Source organism: Propithecus coquereli, unplaced genomic scaffold, assembly GCF_000956105.1.
Source record: "Propithecus coquereli isolate 6110/MARCELLA unplaced genomic scaffold, Pcoq_1.0 Scaffold7, whole genome shotgun sequence".
Taxonomy (NCBI): domain Eukaryota; kingdom Metazoa; phylum Chordata; class Mammalia; order Primates; family Indriidae; genus Propithecus; species Propithecus coquereli.
In genome coordinates, this window is record NW_012153062.1 from 23,468,724 (window position 1) to 23,486,653 (window position 17,930).

Genomic DNA, 17,930 nt, shown 5'->3' on the forward strand with positions numbered 1-17,930 from the left:
TCAAAACAGATGAAACAGAGACTTCAAAGGAAAACGGAGTGCTTTGTTATTGTGTGTAACTTTCTTTGACTCTTGAGTTCCAGGAAAGTTGTTCACGATACTTGGGTACAGACCTTTTCTTTGACATTTCCACTAAAAAGCAAATAGTTGATTGATTTTTGATGCCACCTTCTGGCTACTACAAAAACTTCAGCTTATAAAGGTTATGTTAAAACAAGTTTGAACATTGTCTGATGCAACACCATTGCCAAATTAGACAGACTGAAATGCCTCCCCCACCATGAGGTTCAGATAAGGAAACAGGATTGGTTGGATATATGTGGATGGTTTTATATCTGGGTTTTCTGTTCTGTTCCGTTGATTTATGTTTCTATTTTTGTGCCTATATCATGCTGTTTTGGTTACTAAAGTCTTGTAGTACAGTTTGAAGTCTGGTGATGTGATGCCTCCAGATTTGTTCCTTTTGCTTAAGATCACTTTGGCTATTTAGTCTCTTTTCTGGTTCTAACAAAAGTATACAATTATTTTTTCTAGATCTGTGAAATATGATGTTGGTATTTTGATGGGGATTGCATTGAATCTATAGATCACTTTGGGTGGTATGGACATTTTAACAGTGTTGATTCTACCAATCCATGAGCATGATATGTTTTTCCATTTGTTTGTGTCTTCTGTGATTTCTTTCCTCAGTGTTTCATAGTTCTCTTTGTAGAGATCTTTAACCTCCCTGGTTAAGTATATTACTAGATATTTTTCTTTGTGGCTATTGTGAATGGTATTGAGTCTTTAATTTGACTCTCAGCTTGACTGTTATTAGTGTAGAGGAATGCTACTGATTTGTGTACATTGATTTTGTAACTTGAGACTTTGCTGAATTTATTTATCCAACACTGTCCTTTTGCTCTGATTTTTCGTACTTCTGGAGTCCTTTCACTGATTCCTTCTATCTGGAGCAGCTGTTGCTTCTTATTTTTGAATTCTCTTTTGTTTAGATGGGGTTTCCCCACACGTGCTTGTATAGGTGTGTTTGTAGTATATGCTGGGTATGAACCTTTGACTTTGTTTGTTGGTGCTTTGATGGCAATCTAGATGCCATGGTTGTAAATATTGGATAGATGCCATGGTTGTAAATATTCTTAGCATGATGTTTTTCTCAATTGTGAGATGTTTGTATGCTGTAGCAGTAGTAAGCTATGTGTGTGGACAGGTTCCCTTTCTCACTTTGATGAGAGAAGATGGATGTCTTTGAAATCCTTTCTCTTTCCCCAGCCCTGTGGTCTCCTTAGCAGTGTGAATTGTATTGGCACACTCTGTTTAATTTCTGAGATAGTAGGTGGGCTTGTGGGAGGTAATCAATCTCACCCTGTATGATTGAGTCAGTAACTGCTGTAATGGGCTATGCAAATTGACCTGCCTGTCAGTAGGTGGCACTTGCCAGAAGGAACGGTCTGCAGGGTTGTTTTTGAGTGCTGTGACTGGCTCTAGTCCCTCAGGTAGAGAACTAAAATGTCCCAGCTGTTGGGTGGGGCGCTGGAACTTCCAAATGAATCCTTATTCTCTGCCACAGAGGAAGTGGGTGGGGGAGTGAGGCTGGCCAGAGCTGGGTTTGGTGAGCCTGTCATCAGGCTCCACAATAACTGGTAAGGTAGCTGTTTCAGCAGGGGTCAAAGGTTTGCTCCCAGCTTCTAGGGAATGCCACCAGGGAGGGGCTGAAGTGTTCCCACCCAACCAGAAAGTCTGCTTGTGGAGATGGGGCTGTCTGAGATTCACAATCTGGCTGGCTGGCTCCAAAACTCTGCCTGGCCTGTGTATCTGACCCACTAGCATGTGTCTCCACGAAATGCTGGTGGGTATGGAGCACCCACATCGAGTGTCCCAGGTCCCCTATACATCCGCAAAGGAAGAGGTGTGGGCCTCGCTCTCTGTGGAGGCCTCGGCCTGGAGAATGCACCTGCTGAATAGAGGTGGCCACTCACCAAATTTTTGGCTCAAACTTCTCTCTCAGTTGGAATGGGTTGGGGAGGGGCCACAGCTTCTGGTCTGCCCGAGTACCTGAATGTTCCACCCCTGGTTGCTATGGCTGCTGGGGCTGTACTCTTCTTTGCCGCAGGATCCACCTAATCCAACAGGGCAGTTTTCCCAGAACTCCCTGCTGTGTGCAGTAACCCACTCAAGTCTGGAGTGCATGGGGTCCTGCCTGCTTGTCTGTCCCTCTGGTGTGTGACTCCATAAAGTGCTGGTGGGCAGCTCCCAAATCGGGCACCCCGGGTCCATTGCAGGATGGGGCAACATTGACTGTCAGATTTCATACCAGCATGAATTGATGGGAAGCCGGATGTCAGGCACTGGCTTTCAAAATGCCAGAATATAAAAGGTTGTAGGCTGAGGTACCAAATCTCACAAAAGCCCATGCTATCCTCAGAAGGTTAATTTAAAAAAAAAAAAGGTCTCTGTTTTTGCCTGTTTTTCTTGGATACTAGAATTCTAAATGTAGGGGTATGGGAGAAGTACCGAGATGTGATTCACACTGGAAATCTGTACATAAACCTTCAATTAATCTCCCTGCTTTTGGCCGCATTTCTCATTCTCAACTCTGAGTCCAGCATTCTTCATGATTTCTAACAGGCAAATCCTGTCCCACCCTCTCCATAGCGCTCTGTGGTGCACTCATCCTTCAGCACACCTCCATATGCATTCCACCCTCCAAAAAGTGTTCAACTTGCTTGTATAATTGTTAGCAAATCTTATCCTCCACATTCTTAGCTAGTGTGGTGAGGCTTATTACTTTCTGCTACTTGTATTGTTCTATTTCAAAGAGTCTCAGGAAAGAAGAGAGATGGGTTTAAGTGCTCAGTACATCATCTTATACTAGTAGTTTGCTGTTGCTTCTATTTTTTTTTATTTCTTGGTGGAAAGTGGACAAATAATTCAAGTTAAATAATGGAATTACTTCCTCATTACTCCTACAGAATTGCTCAGCTGCAACCATCACCAGCTACTTTGTACCTAAAAAATCTGAGGTCCACTAAAATTTGAAGCTATCAGTGAGACTGTGGTAACATGACTATAGATTTGTGCTGAAAAACTAAGGAGGATTCTAAGACTTTGAAAAGACTTATTTTGGAATTGGTCTCATTCATTCTACAATATTTGATAAGTAGCTATAATAGGCCAAATATAAGGGCTAAATCCTGGGAAGGTATGGAAATAAAGATGAATAAAGTATAAATCCTACCCTTGAGGATAACATAATCTGGTGAATAACTTGAGTTTATATAGCATTTTTCAGTTTATAAATCAATTTTACCTATGGTGGACTCTTTTTTTTTTTTTTTTTTTTTGAGACAGAGTCTCACTCTGTTGCCTGGAGTAGAGTGCCGTGGCATCAGCCTAGCTCACAGCAACCTCAAACTCCTGGGCTCAAGCGATCCTCCTGCCTCAGCCTCCCGAGTAGCTAGGACTACAGACATGCGCCACCATGCCTGGCTAATTTTTTTCTATATAGATTTTTAGTTGTCCACATAATTTCTTTCTATTTTTAGTAGAGATGGGGTCTCGCTCTTGTTCAGGCTGGTCTCGAACTCCTGACCTTGAGCGAGCCACCCACCTCGGCCTCCCAGAGTGCTAGGATTACAGGCGTGAGCCACCGCGCCTGGCCTTATGGTGGACTGTTGACACTTACTGATTTACCGTTCACAGTTTAAGCTACTTCTCAGGGACCCGGTGATCCATGACATGTAATAATTTATTCATTTGCTTAGGAACGCGTTTGAATCGCATGCACTGTGAGATTGTGTGGCTGATGTAGTTCCTTGTGTGGTGAAAGAACCAAGCTGACACTGGTGGATCTCAAAGAAGCTTAGGCATTTGTATTTGAATTTATTACCACCTTCTTGAGCCATTTGAACTCAACGGGATACAAACATAGGATAGGTTTATTTTTCTCCTATCATGTCCTTTAACAGTGCTCTTTCAAATCTCCCTTTTTGCTTTGACACTTCAGATTACATAGGTTTCAGAGAGATTCTGTTGTTAAAAAGTTCAGTGTTGCCCAATTTAAAATTTCAACCTCATGTCTTCTAATCCTCCAGCTCAGGTTTGACTCTTCAAAGGAACGTAGAGTAGGGGAGAAGACCTTGTCTGCCATTTCTCTTCTCTTCTCGCCCTTTCTGAGTCTAGCTCTTTCATCATGTTGTGAGGGTTGGAAATTGAAGAAAGGGGATGATGTCTGTTCCTTTCCTGGCCACTGCCCATTCTTACTAAAGAAAGAGGGACTGGGTTGCTTGTGTGAATTTCCTTTGCTGTTGTTGTTGTTACTGTAGCTAAGATGTAACTGATCAGCCATCAACACCCTCACTGCTGGCTCTCTCATGCAGTACAGGTGGAAATTTTCTGAGGGAGTCCTCACTGAATGGTTCTTTGATATGGGACATAAGCTTTGATGTGCTCTCTTCCAAACCCTTTTAGCTCTGTCCCTGGTGATTCACCTCCACAGTCTCTGCCAGTTGAGGTACCGCCAGGGAGGCTCAAGTCCGTTTACTGACTTCACATCCTACCTTCACTGCTGCCCTCTTTCTACTCCACTGACATTTTTTAACTCTCTTGTTTCTCTCTGCTCCAATGGGTACAGAGGGCTGACTAGCTGGTCTGCCACATGAGAGCTTTTCAATTAAAAAATGAGATGTTGGTCTGCCCTTCTTGCAGGCACCTTCCATCTCTGTGAAAGATTCTCTTAGAGTCCTCTATAATTTGGAACTGGGAAGAAACGATCTGCCTTCTCCTCAGTGAGGAGGGAAGGGAAGGTCCTCTTAACTGATCATTGTATCTTGCCAACTCCACTGGCTCTAATTCATCTCCCCAGCTTTTGCTTGTATAGACAGAAGTGGGAGGGGGTAGAAGCAATGGAAGGATCTTGCACCAATTTTTTGTGGAGGGCTTTCCTTACCCTTAGATCTGGATTCTACATACTGATTTAGAGTTGGTAGGAAAAGTACTACTATTCAACAGCCCATTATACATTTTATGCTATGTATGTGGTCACATTAATTAACTGGGGACTTGACAAGGTGCTGGGAAACATTCTTCCTGAAGGGCTGTGTTTCTTAATATATGGCTTATGGACCTCCTCTAGCTGAGTCTACTGGGGAGCTTAGGGGAAGAGATGCTAATTCCTGGGCCCCACATACAGATATTTGGTCTCCTGAGGTTGAGAAAGACTCAGGAATCAGGATTTTCAACAAACACTTCAGGTTTTACTTATGCATATTAAAGTTGGATAACCACTTGGCTTAAGTACCAACACCTCTGTGATGGTATTATCTTCATTTTACTGATAAGGAAATTGAGATTCAAAAGAGAACCATGACTTGCTAAGTAGCAGAGTAATATTCCACTTAAAATTAGTGATAATGAATATCAACCTTTCCCATTACTCTGTCACTGACTATAATTTTCAACAGAGAGAAAATATCACTCAGTTTATTTATTTTTTCATATTAGCAAAGTAATGCATATTTTATATTAGAAAGTCCATAAAAACACACAAAATTAACCAAATATAATCCCAACATTCAGATATAATAATTTGGTTCTGCATGTTAGACCTGTTTTATAAAATTAAAATCAAATTATGTTTTAATATTGTTGAGTAAACTGTTTACTAAAATTAATGTGTTGTGAATTTCCCCATCCATTAAACACATTCTTTAACATTATTTTCAATGGCAACATAATCTTCCACTTTAGGGATTTATAATCTGTATAATTCTGTATTTAATCAATCCCCTGTTGATGGACAATTTGATTATTTCAACTTTTTACTACTACAAAAAGGTACTTTAAATGTTAGGAATCTTCAAGGGAAGCTGGGAAATATATTGCAGCTGTCTAGAGGAAGAGAAGCCAATTTTTAAACGTCATATATCGAAAGCATTTGGAGTCTGAAATGATATGGAACATTTCCATGGTCGTTAAAAAGATTATTTTGTGTTGTTTTCTTTCTTACCAGGAACAAGACTATTTTGTTTTACTTCAACCTGCTAAGCTGTGCCAGTCCCTCTGTAATGGTAAACCTGCAGTGCCCTACCACACAGGTAAGGCAAAAGATACCTCACTTGTGGTGTTAGCCACTCTGAATATTCTTGGATAAAAAGAATTCAGAAATTCCGTTGGAGTTCTGCGTGTATGGTTAATTAGGAATTTGTAGAGGATGGGAAGGCATAAGTATGAACTCATGTTCACATACAATCAAAACTAAGCAGAGATTAATTATTTAAAAAAATTATTTTGGAAAAATATCTGAAACGAATATAATAAAGAGATAATATCCTGGAAGAAGAGGGCTTCAAGAAGGCTCAATATTGGAGTGAGAGGTTTTAGACCAGCAAGGGGTGTAGCTAGAACAAACCATCACAATTTGTAGAGGATGGGAAGGCATAAGTATGAACTCATGTTCACATACAATCAAAACTAAGCAGAGATTAATTATTTAAAAAAATTATTTTAGAATCACTAAGAAACCTAAGTGATTATTTTGTCCAACATCTACTTCTGCAAATAAATCCTGCAGCCCAGAGAAATGGAGATATTTTTCCCTAGATCAGCATTATATTAGGAAGAGTAAAGCTAGATGCTGCAACTAATAAGCCCCAGCTTTTCAGTGACTTCACACAATGACACTTATTTTTTGTCCACATAACAAGTACACAGCAGGTGTTTGTGGTCAGTGGGTTACTATTCTCCAGGCTCCTCCATCTAGTAGCTGTGCCATTCCTTAAGTTCTCCTCGTCATCTGTATCCAGCTATCAGGATGAATAAAGCACCCCTGCTCTTAAAAGCCTTGGATCAGAAGTCTCACACATCACATTTCTACTCATGTGCCATAGACACAAACTAGTTTTATACAGTCACACCCAGATGCAAGGAGGAAGAAATCCAGCAATGTAGTTGTGAGCTGAGCAGCTTTTTCTATACCATGGAATGAGTGGAACAAGAGGCACGAACCTCAGTGGACAGTTAATTATATCTTCTATAGTCTACCCTTCCGGCCTCTAGAACAGAACACGCTGCTTCTTCCCAAAGGAGAACCCAGAGTCCCATGTAGTACAGTCTTAACTCAAAGTCTAGGATCTATGGATGATGCATAGTTCTCTTCATCATGTCTTGACACTGAATGTACAATGAGTAGCAGGGATAGGAAAATTAGAATACGAGCTCCCATTCAGAAAGGGAGGAGTGATCAATACATAGCAGTTTCTGGTGCATGTCAATGAAGGAAAGTACTTTATTTGACCTGAATTGTGTTCTCTGAGGGGAACTCCCTTATCCATTGCATCCTATAACCCTTTGCTTGGCCACGTGGCGGGAGGTCATTTTCTGTCCATTAGCCTCCAGGCTGTACCATTCCTGAGCACTGAAAAGTACGCCCTCTTAAGGACCATACTGCTTTGAAGCTATTCCTCCAGATGACTGTATGGCTTGATCAGTGATCCTCTTCCAGTCTTTCTGCAAATGTTACCTTCTTAGTGAAGCCTTCCTTAACTACCTATTTAAAATACAAACCCCACCAGGCCACTCCTCTATCTCTAGGCTCCTTCCTAGTCTTCTTTTTTTTTTTTTACCTTTTATACCATCTTATATTCATTACTTTATTACCATTTTATAACAAACATTTTACTTGCTTATCATGTGTTATCTGTCTCCCCCTACTAGAAGTCAAACTGCTTGAGGGCAAGGATTTTTATCTGTTTTGTTCACTGCTGTGTCCCCAGTGCTTAGAATGGGCTCAGAGTAGGTGATCAGTAAATATTTATTAAATGAAAAAACATTTGTTCTAGAGTTCTGTTTAAGTCCATTGTTTCTTTGTTTATTTTCTGTTTGGAGGATCTGTCCTGTTCTGTCAGAGGGGTGTTGAAGTCCCTGGCTCTTATGGTGCTGCTGTTTATCATTTTGTTTCAATCAAGTATAATTTGCTTTATGAATCTGGGTGCATCTGAGTTAGGTACATAAATATTTAGAATTGTTATTCTTGTTGAATTGTACCCTTCACGATTACATAGTGACCATCTTTGTCTTTCATTACTTTTGTTAATTTGAAGATTAAGTTTTCTGAAATCAGAACTGCCATGCCAGTTTTCTTTTGGCTTTCATTCTCATGGAATATTGTTTTCAATCCCTTCACCTTGAGTCTGAATGCATCACTGTGGGTTAGATGTGTTTCCTGAAGACAGCAGATACTTGGCTTGAGTATATTTATCCATTCAACTGGCCTATGTCTCTTTAGTGGGCAGTTCAAGCCATTCACATTTATTGAAAGAATTGATAAGTAGGACAGATTTCGGTTTGCGCTGTTGAGTTGAACTTTGTTTTCTCTCTTGAGTCATTGTGGTATCTGACCTTTGACCTTTAGCTTTTGGATGATTTTGCACTGGTGAGTGTTTATGGTGCTGATCTCTGTGTAATGCTGTTCTTAGTACTTCCTGAAGGGCAGGTCTTGTCTTGATAAATTCCCTTTTTTGCTTACCTGAGAAGGTCTTAGTTCCATCCTTTGTATGGAACCAGAGAAGACCCCATAAAATAAAAGCAATCTTAAGCAAAAACAACAAATTGGGAAGCATCAATTTACCAGACTTCAAGCTATACTACAAGGCTATAGTAACTAAAACAGCATGATACTGGCACAAAAACAGAGACATAGACCAATGCAACAGAGCTGAGTACCCAGATATAAAACCACCCTCCTATAGCCATCTAATCTTTGACAATGCAGACAAAAACATACACTGGGGAAAAGAATCCTTATTCAATAAATGATGCTGGGAAAATTGGATAACCACATGTAGAAGACTGAAACAGGATCCACACCTCTGACCTCTGACAAAAATTAACTCATGGTGGATAACAGACTTAAACCTAAAGCATGCAACTATAGGAATTCTAGAAGAAAATGTTGGAAAAATTCTTAGTAGACATTGGCCTAGGCAAAGAATTTATGAAGAAGACCCCAAAGGCAATCACAGCAACAACAAAAATAAATAAATGGGATCTGATCAAATTAAAAAGCTTCTGCACAGCCAAGGAAACTATCACAAGAACAAACAGACAACCTACAAAATGGGAAAAAATATTCGCATGCTACACATCTGATAAAGGGCTGATAACTGGAATCTATATGGAACTCAGGAAAATCAGCAAGAAAAAATCAAACAATCCCATTAAAGGGTGTGAAAAGGACATGAACAGAAACTTTTCAAAAGAAGACAGACTAATGGCCAACAAACATGACAAAATGCTCAACATCTCTAATCATCAGGAAAATTCAAATCAAAACCACAATGAGATAGCACTAAAATTCCATGAGAATGGCTTTTATCAAAAAGTCTCAAAACAACAAATGTTGGCGTGGATGCAGAGAGATAGGAACACTCTTACACTGCTGGTGGGACTGGAAACAGTACAGTTTGCAGTACAACCTCTGTGGAAAGCAATATGGATATACCTCAAAGAGCTACAGGTAGAACTACCATTCGATCCAGCAGTCCCATAACTGGGCATCTACTGAAAGGAAAAAAAGACATTGTATAAAAAAGACATCTGCACTAGAATGTTTATAACAACACAATTCACAATTGTAAAGATATGAAAACAACCCAAGTGCCCATCAATACATGAGTGGATTAATAAAATGTGGTATATGTATACCATGGAGTTCTACTCAGCCACAAAAAACAATGGTGATCTAGCACCTCTTGTATTATCCTGGATAGAGCTGGAGCCCATTCTACTAAGTGAAGTATCCCAAGAATGGAAAAACAAGCACCACATGTACTCACCATCAAATTGGTATTAACTGATCAACACTTAAGTGTATATATAGTAGTAACATTCATAGGGTGTCAGGCAGGTGGGAGGAGGAAGGAGTGGATGGGTATATATACACCTAATGGGTGCAGTGCACACTGTCTGGGGGATGGACATGCTTGAAGCTCTCACTCAGGTGGGACAAAGGCAATATATGTGACCTAAACATTTGTACGCCCGTAATATACCAAAAAAAAATAAACTTTAATATATGCATAAAAAATGAATAAACAAATGAATGCTTGAAGGAGGGAATGACCATCTTCCTATTCCAAGTTCAAGACTTTTTCTACGATACTACACAAATTCATCATTCTTATGATAAGGCCAAAAACCTTACACATTATGCTTTTTTGTTGTTTCATAAATGATTTGCTAGATTGTCCTTTCTTCATAGCAAATGTAGTATTTTAACCTTCAGTGTAACTCACTCTCCCAGCCACCAAATTCTAATTTGTAATCAAGTATTAAAACCTATCTGAATTAATGATATAAAAGGAGTAATACAGAACTACATTCAAAATGCCCTTTATGGTGCACAGAGAATCAGAACTGAGTGAGAATATATTTTAGCTTCCAATAATGCAGACTTGCATTTAGTCTGCCAGGCAATGATGTTATCTCCCAATCTGAACCATATTTTTATGCATTATGTTTTTGTTAACTTCCAGCATGGTCCAGACATGTGTCACAAGCATTTAAAGGACAGATTGTAATCAATTAGGATACCCAACCTCAATGTGACCTTCATTTTGGCTAATTATATGTTGATTGCTACTAATCAGCACCCTATTTGAAGTGAACAAATTGGTCTGATAGAGGGAGAAAGTAAAGAGCACATGCTATATTGTTTTTTAATAGCTCATTTGTGTCTGGAATGAAATTCAATGTGATTCTTTTTAATGAACCACTTTTTACCATTTTAATTACTTTCTTTTATGTGTTGCATACACAGGACTTTTAGATGTGTAGTATGCATTGTTTGTGTGTGTGTTTATAAATACAGAAATCATCATGGTCCTAACTCAGTAGTTCCTACCATCTTTTAAAGCCTATGAAAGCATTAGTGCCTTCAGTATTCACTTTTATAAGTCCACTTAAATGTATCCAATAGAGAAAGTAGTTAAGTTGTTTTTCAATGTTGAATGAGTAAATTGTCAAAGTCTAAATGTCTGTAAAGTATCTCCTAATAATGTTCATGGTTTATTCAGCTTGGCTCCAATCAAAGTGAAATGTTGACAGTTGCATCGATAAATAACCTTAACCTTCTTCCAAAAAAAATGTGTGTGTGTTGGGTGCTGTGAATGTCCCTACATAGTTCTTCAGCTTTTTTAGAAAGATACCTGTGAGAACTCCAATATTTCCTCTAGAGGTGTGTGTGTGTATGTGATTGTGTGTGTGTGTGTGTGTGTGTGTGTGTGTATGCATATGTGTGAATAAGAGACAGAGAAAATACATATGGAAGTGTGAATGTGGAGTTGGGTTGTTTACCTTGTCAAAACTTCTAGAAGGCATTAGACTGCTTCTGCTACAAGACAATATTAACTTTGAGATTTGAGACATCCATTTAGCTATTCTCTTGCTAACTTAGCTGCGGGGCTGACACCAAATGCCCTAGTGTGCAGCAGGAACATGACCCATAAGGTAGAAAATAGATGTCACTAAGCAGCAGTGTTTTTACCTAACTGCCTGTGGAGGTCGAGCTCCAGGGTGGACTGGTGACAATAATTTCCAAAGTGCAATAGGGAGATGAAGCAAGTTAGGTTGAGAAAGATTTCACCAGGAGGCACTGAAGGTGATAGAGGGATTTACAAGGGTTGACTGCAACATACATGGATTAATCTGACCTTTCTTTGTTTTTTAACTTAAACCAAAGCAAAACCAATAGAGTACATCTTCCCCAATTCTGCTTTCTCTCTGTAGAGTTACTAATCGGATGTCAGTTATTTCTGTGGTGGCTCCATGGACTAACACAGTGATCTGGTTTGGCACTGATAGGCCCCCGAAATTCACTAATGTAAAATAATTACATAGATGACCTCTCTGCCCACATCTAGATAGTGTTGGTAAGATACTATAATAATGATTGACTGTGGTAAATAGCCCTCATTTTGTTCATTTCTTGTGGTGATAAAACCTCAATTATGTTTTGTGAATTGTTACTGAGAATTCACTGGCACCGATAATTATTAGTTGCAGTTGTCAATATTCAGAGCATTTAAATCACCATTTTAATCATATGTGGGAAAAGAAGCAAGAGTCTAACTCTGAATATGTATAAACTACACAGACAAAATTAAACTTGAATTATATTCTTATCTACTAATTCAGAAAATCATAAAGTATTTTATCAAAAGTCAATAATTGTCCTGTGGTAGTGGTCACACAAGTCTATACATGTGATAAAATTGCATAGAACTACACACATACATAGGCACACACAAATGAGTGAATGTAAAACTGATGAAATCTGAGTAAGGTGAGTAGATTGATACTGTGTTAGTCCTTTTAGTGTTGCTATAAAAGATTACCCGAAGCTGGGTAATTTATAAAGTAAAGAGGTTTATTTGGCTCACAGTTCTGCAGGGTGTTCTGCTTCTGGTGAAGGCTTCAGGCTGCCTCCACCCATGGAGGAAAGTGAAGTGGAGCTGCCATGTGTAGTGATCACAAGGCGACAAAGGAAGCAAGAGAGGTGGGCGAAGTGCCAGGCTCTTTTTATCAAGCAGCTTTCTTGGCACCTGATACAGTGAGAACTCCCTCATTACCAGGAGAATGACACTGAGCCATTCATGAGCGATCTGCTCCCATAACCCAACAGATCCCATTGGGCCCCACCTCCAACATTGGGGATCAAATTTCAACATGAGGTTTGGGAGGACAAATGTCCAAACTAAGACAGTAACAATATCAGTTTCCTGGTTGTGATATTGTGTTACAGTTATGCAGATTATTACCATTGAGGGAAACTGAGTGAAAGGTATGTGGAGTCTCTATTATTTCTCATAACTACCTGTAGATCTACAATTACCTCAAAATCAAAAGTTAAAAATAAATCTAGCACTGTACAGCATCTTGTTTTAACACCACATCAACATCAAAGAGCAAAGAGTAGAGATTGGTAACTAGTACATGAAATTTCATTTTTTATAATAAGACTAGAAAACTGATTTAGTTTTCTTAGATGGAAAACAGTGCTTTGCTCTTTATTGTGGTGGATAATTTAGAAGTCTGATCTTATAGATACTTATTTTGGTTTGTTCAAGTCAATTCAATTCCCATCATTGTGTTCCTGCACAGATCTGTGTCTCCAAGTGCCCAGAAAAATTTTTAACCTATATGGAAATGCAATTTTTGTACAAAAAAGACAAAAGCTACTGGGAAGACTACCGTCAGTTCTGCAAGACTAGTGCTAAGCCTGTGAAGGTATGTGTGTTTAAGCTTAAAAGTAGAGAAGAATTTAACTTTTATTTCAATCTCAATTGTAATGTGAGCATTTGTTATTGGACAACCTCCCAAATCTTCTATGAAATGATTACTAAAGGTACCATTCCATTAAAACACAAATGCATATGTATACTCACAAAAACATACACACCATTTATAGCATATCATTTTGTAGACTTGGGGTATTATGAATGACTGTTACTTCTGGTAAGTTAAGCTTCAGCTATTTCCTGACACCAGCAAATTCTCTACTTGGTGCATTTTTTGCTCTTAAAAGCTAGGAGTTAATGTCATTTGCAGCTATCATGTCATTAATGTGATGATGAAGCCCCATAGCTCCTTAGTAACAAGTAGAATTTTACTTCCAAGACCAGTTTGATAAGAATGCATTTAAAAAACCCCAAACTCCTACCTAGGTTTGAGATTTGTAAGGGAATTCTAAATTATTGTTATGTTAAATAATATTAATGGTTTTGTATTAGAGAAGATGCTGTTTTTTTCCAGGAAAAAAACGAAAGATTGGAGACTCAGGATGTGGTTAAGGCAAAGTCGCATACCTGCAAAGATGTGACTTGGTTTCAGAGGGTCTGGTTTGGTTATTGTTTTTGACTGAATTACAGTTAGGACATATAAGAGTGTCAAGCAAAAATGTGCATATGATAATCTTATAATGACTATCATTAGAGGAAGTAATTTAGAATAATGAGATTATTATGGAGTTAAATTTGTAAAGCACAGCATTTTCGTATTGAGCATAAAGGTAGTCATCGCACACCCTTTCAGATGTTAACATTCTCTACCTTCCATTTCAGTCTCTCCCACAGCTTTTACTGGATGATGATTGTCCAACAGCGGTTTTCCCAAGCAAACCTTGTAAGTGGTAAACATTTTACCTAGAAACAAAAAATCTACTGAGAAGTTATTTAACTAAGTTGCTTTATTTCACAGTTGACAGAACTGGGGCCAAGAATGGTCCTATGACTGGCCCTAGGTCCCAGCGTTGATCAGGAGGAAAGTCAAAGGTGAAGCCCGTCTCCTGGCTCCAGCCAGGGAGGGTTCCCCAAGAGCTCTGTGAGTCTTGGGATTTTGCTACATGAATACACAATCACAAAATTGAAAACTGATTTTTAAAAGCTCAGTCAGACTGATTATTTGGTGCTTTAGGAGCAGACATAAGCACACACACAGACACACTCATACACACCCATTCCTGAATCTAGCCAAAAAATTTGCTCAGAAATTGCCTGGGGAGTAGGAGTGGGACATATGCTTGTTTTTATAACTAGAAATTTGAAATGTTTATATAGCCCCTGAATAAATCAATATTTTATTTATTTAAAATTATAAACTTTACTTAAGGTGATAATCTGAAAAAAATGAAATAATCACTCATTTTCCTGTCTTATGGTTATAATTCTAACTACAGAGAAAAACTTTACATAAAAATGTCTGACACAATGTTTATTTAAAGTAGCTGCCTGCCAATAAAAAGAAAAAAGGAAAGAGAAACACTCTAATATCCAACAGCAAGAGAATACTTAAATAAATTATAATGTATTCATTAAATTAAATATTTTAGGATTATTAAATAGGAATATTAGAATAACATGCACATGTGTATACTATAATATTAAATAAAATGCAAACTCTTATAAATTGCAAGCATTTATAAATTAAAATAAATCAAAGAAACACTTATTCAAAGAAAAGTATTGGAAAGAAATATACCAAAATGTTAAGTGGTTGTTTTGGGGGTGGCGAAACTGTAGACAGTTTCTCCTCTTCTTTTTTCTATTTATCTATTTTTCCATAATGTATGCATTTCTTTTAAAATGGAATAAAGGCAATAGTCATCGGTTTGAATAGAAAGTCAAATACAACTGAAGTTGCTACCACCAAACACATGTCTTAAATACTCTCATCATTCTTCTCTGGATCATAAAAGACCCTGAAGCAAAGATGTAGGTCCCACAAGCAACAGCATTTACAGGAAGCCCTTGACAGTAAGTGCCTGTAGCCAAAACCAGTGTTACAAATTTTTATGCAAAAATGTAAAAATAAATCATTAGTCACCAAAAATATAATAGGTATAAGACATAGTCCCTGCCCTTACACGTACAGTTTGGTTAAATCATACAATAAAATGTACATTGGGATACAAAAATGAATAAGGCAAAGTCCCTTACAGTCTAGTGAGGAAAGCATTAAGGTAAACCTTGCGATCAACTTGTGTTCCTCCTATTAGGAAACTAAGTATAGTACTCAATGGAATAGTATGCAGCTAATAAAATTCACTCATTAAAGAGTTTATAAAAAGAAATAAATAATATTAAAAGAAAGTCACAAAGGAAAACACTACATGTGCTGTATGAAAAAAAAGAAAGAAAGACTGGAAAGAAATTCACCAAAATGTTAGTTCACTGTGGGTGGTGGAAGGACTATGTATAGTTTTGTATCTTCTTTCATATTTTCTCTATTTTCCAAATATGTACTGAACAGATTTAGTAATGGAAGCTAACAGATTGGATGAGATTGTGCAGAAATAATATGTGGAATAACATCAGGGGGAGGCAGTGTCTGTTAATACCATGTTAAAGGCTCACAAAAGTTAACTGATTCAACAGCAAAGATTTACAGAGTTCTACTGTGTGCCAAGCACTGTGCTGGGTAATGGGTTCAAGTAAGATGAAAATTAAAAAATATGTGGAGGTTTTGCCAATTGGGAGGTCATTGGGATTACTGGGAGTACGATTGCCACTGAGCGGTGGGGCAGACATCTGACTGGATTGAGAGGAAGTAGAAGCAGCTGGTAGAGGCTATTATGTCAAATTTGCTGCAGAAGGGGAGGGAAGAGCAGGAGGAAGGTCCGGTGGGCACTAAAGGAATCAGCCGTAACATAAGTGCGACAGAAGCTGGAGGTGGGCGAAGAAGAGTTCATTTCAAGCCAGGAAAGTCAGAAAAGACTTTATAAAGACATATTTCTTCTTTCCTTATATCAACTGCTTTAATATTTTCAGGTTTAAACTCCATATGAACCCATGCAAACCGGTAATATTTTATAAGAAAAAATATGAAAATAATCCATTTATGATTTTTCTTACCTCTTCATTTGAAATTGTGCTTTTAAAATATTTTTAATAATAGATTTGTAAAGAGGCAAAAATTATATTTAATAAAAGATTGAGCAGTGATTTAACTCTTCTCAGAAATCACACTAGTCTACAAAGCATAGGCCTCTTTTAATAGCTTTGGAATTTCTATTTCCAGCCCCTCCAAAAAAAAAACATGTAGATGACAAAGCTGAGAGACAAATTATTAAGAATTCCCAAACAAAAATTCACTTGTCTTAGTAGCCTTAAGTTTGAACTGGTTCTTATTCTGCAAGGAATTAATCACTCATTTCCAATTTTCAGGGTTTCCCTCAAGGAGCACCTAAGATTTTTTTAAAATAACAAAACTAAACTGATTCGGTCGTGCAATTTAATGTGGTCTTTTTATTAAAATGTGTTTACCATGAGTGATATGTATCAGTGTTGCTCTTAAAACCTGTGCTGTGCATCTTATTTATGAATATACTGTGTATAAAATAATCAAATGTAGAATATAACTCCAGATTGTGATATCTTCATTCTGTTTCAGTGTTAGAACCATCAGAAAATCTTCAGATCACCAAGTAATGGGCGATTAGCTATCTATGTTGAGCAATTTACATACCCAGCAAGAATTTGATTATAAGTATCAGAAAGCTTAAGAAAGGAAGGACATCTTGAAAGAAGGAGAAAGTGGTTACTGTCATTTTATTTTTACAGTTCTCCAGAGATGTTTCCCTGACTTCTCTACTAGAAATGGCAATTTAACAATAAGAAGTAGGATGCTGTTTCAGGATGGAAACGGAAGGACAAGAAGTGTTATAGAACTCAGAGAGGCTGCAAAGTATGTTTGCTCACATTCCTATTTTCAGTTTTGATGCATCCTGTTATTGTACCCAAGACTAAAGCTCCCATTAGGTTAAGGGTTATAGGAAAAAAAAAATTACATATTCTTATGAAATATACATGTCACTGTGGATTGGAGAACTTCATATATGTTCAAAAGCGTGTAAAGAAGGAGAAACCAGAATCACTTATTTAATAAAAAGAACAACGATACTTTTCAAAATGGTTAACTCTTTTCACTATCAAAAGGTATAGACACATGGCATAAGGAAATGTACTGATGCTACCAAGTTTCTCCATACTAACTATAATGCAGTAAATTTACTATTAATATTTCCCTTGGCTGCATACCTGTGGTGTTCCATGTTATTGAAGAATATATTTCCCTGGGTGTGCACACACACATACACATATGCATAAACATAAATGTACAGAGAGTTTCATTGTATAGCTCAAGCTGTTGAATTAAATATAAAAAATAAAGATATTCTAAACATTTGTCTTTCTTGAAAGGTGTTAGCAGTACAAGTAGTACAGTGCAGCTCCTGCATATTTAGAATATAATGGCAACATGGATGAATTTCAGAAATATAAAACTGTATTAAAGAAATCACAAAATAATACAAATGTGATTCCATTTGATTTCATTGATATAAAATTTAACAATCGACAACTATATTAAATTGCTCTGTG

General features: G+C 37.7%; 1 protein-coding gene across 1 annotated transcript in view; it reads left to right on the forward strand.

Moving 5' to 3' along the window:
- Positions 1–17,930, forward strand: part of SLC44A5 (solute carrier family 44, member 5) — a 119,515-nt gene that overhangs the window by 65,635 nt on the left and 35,950 nt on the right. The window contains exons 4-7 of the mRNA XM_012661041.1: positions 6,008–6,092; positions 13,156–13,281; positions 14,115–14,175; positions 17,112–17,235. Of these exons, the coding sequence (XP_012516495.1) occupies positions 6,008–6,092; positions 13,156–13,281; positions 14,115–14,175; positions 17,112–17,235 (396 nt within the window). The remainder of the gene's footprint in view (positions 1–6,007; positions 6,093–13,155; positions 13,282–14,114; positions 14,176–17,111; positions 17,236–17,930) is intronic.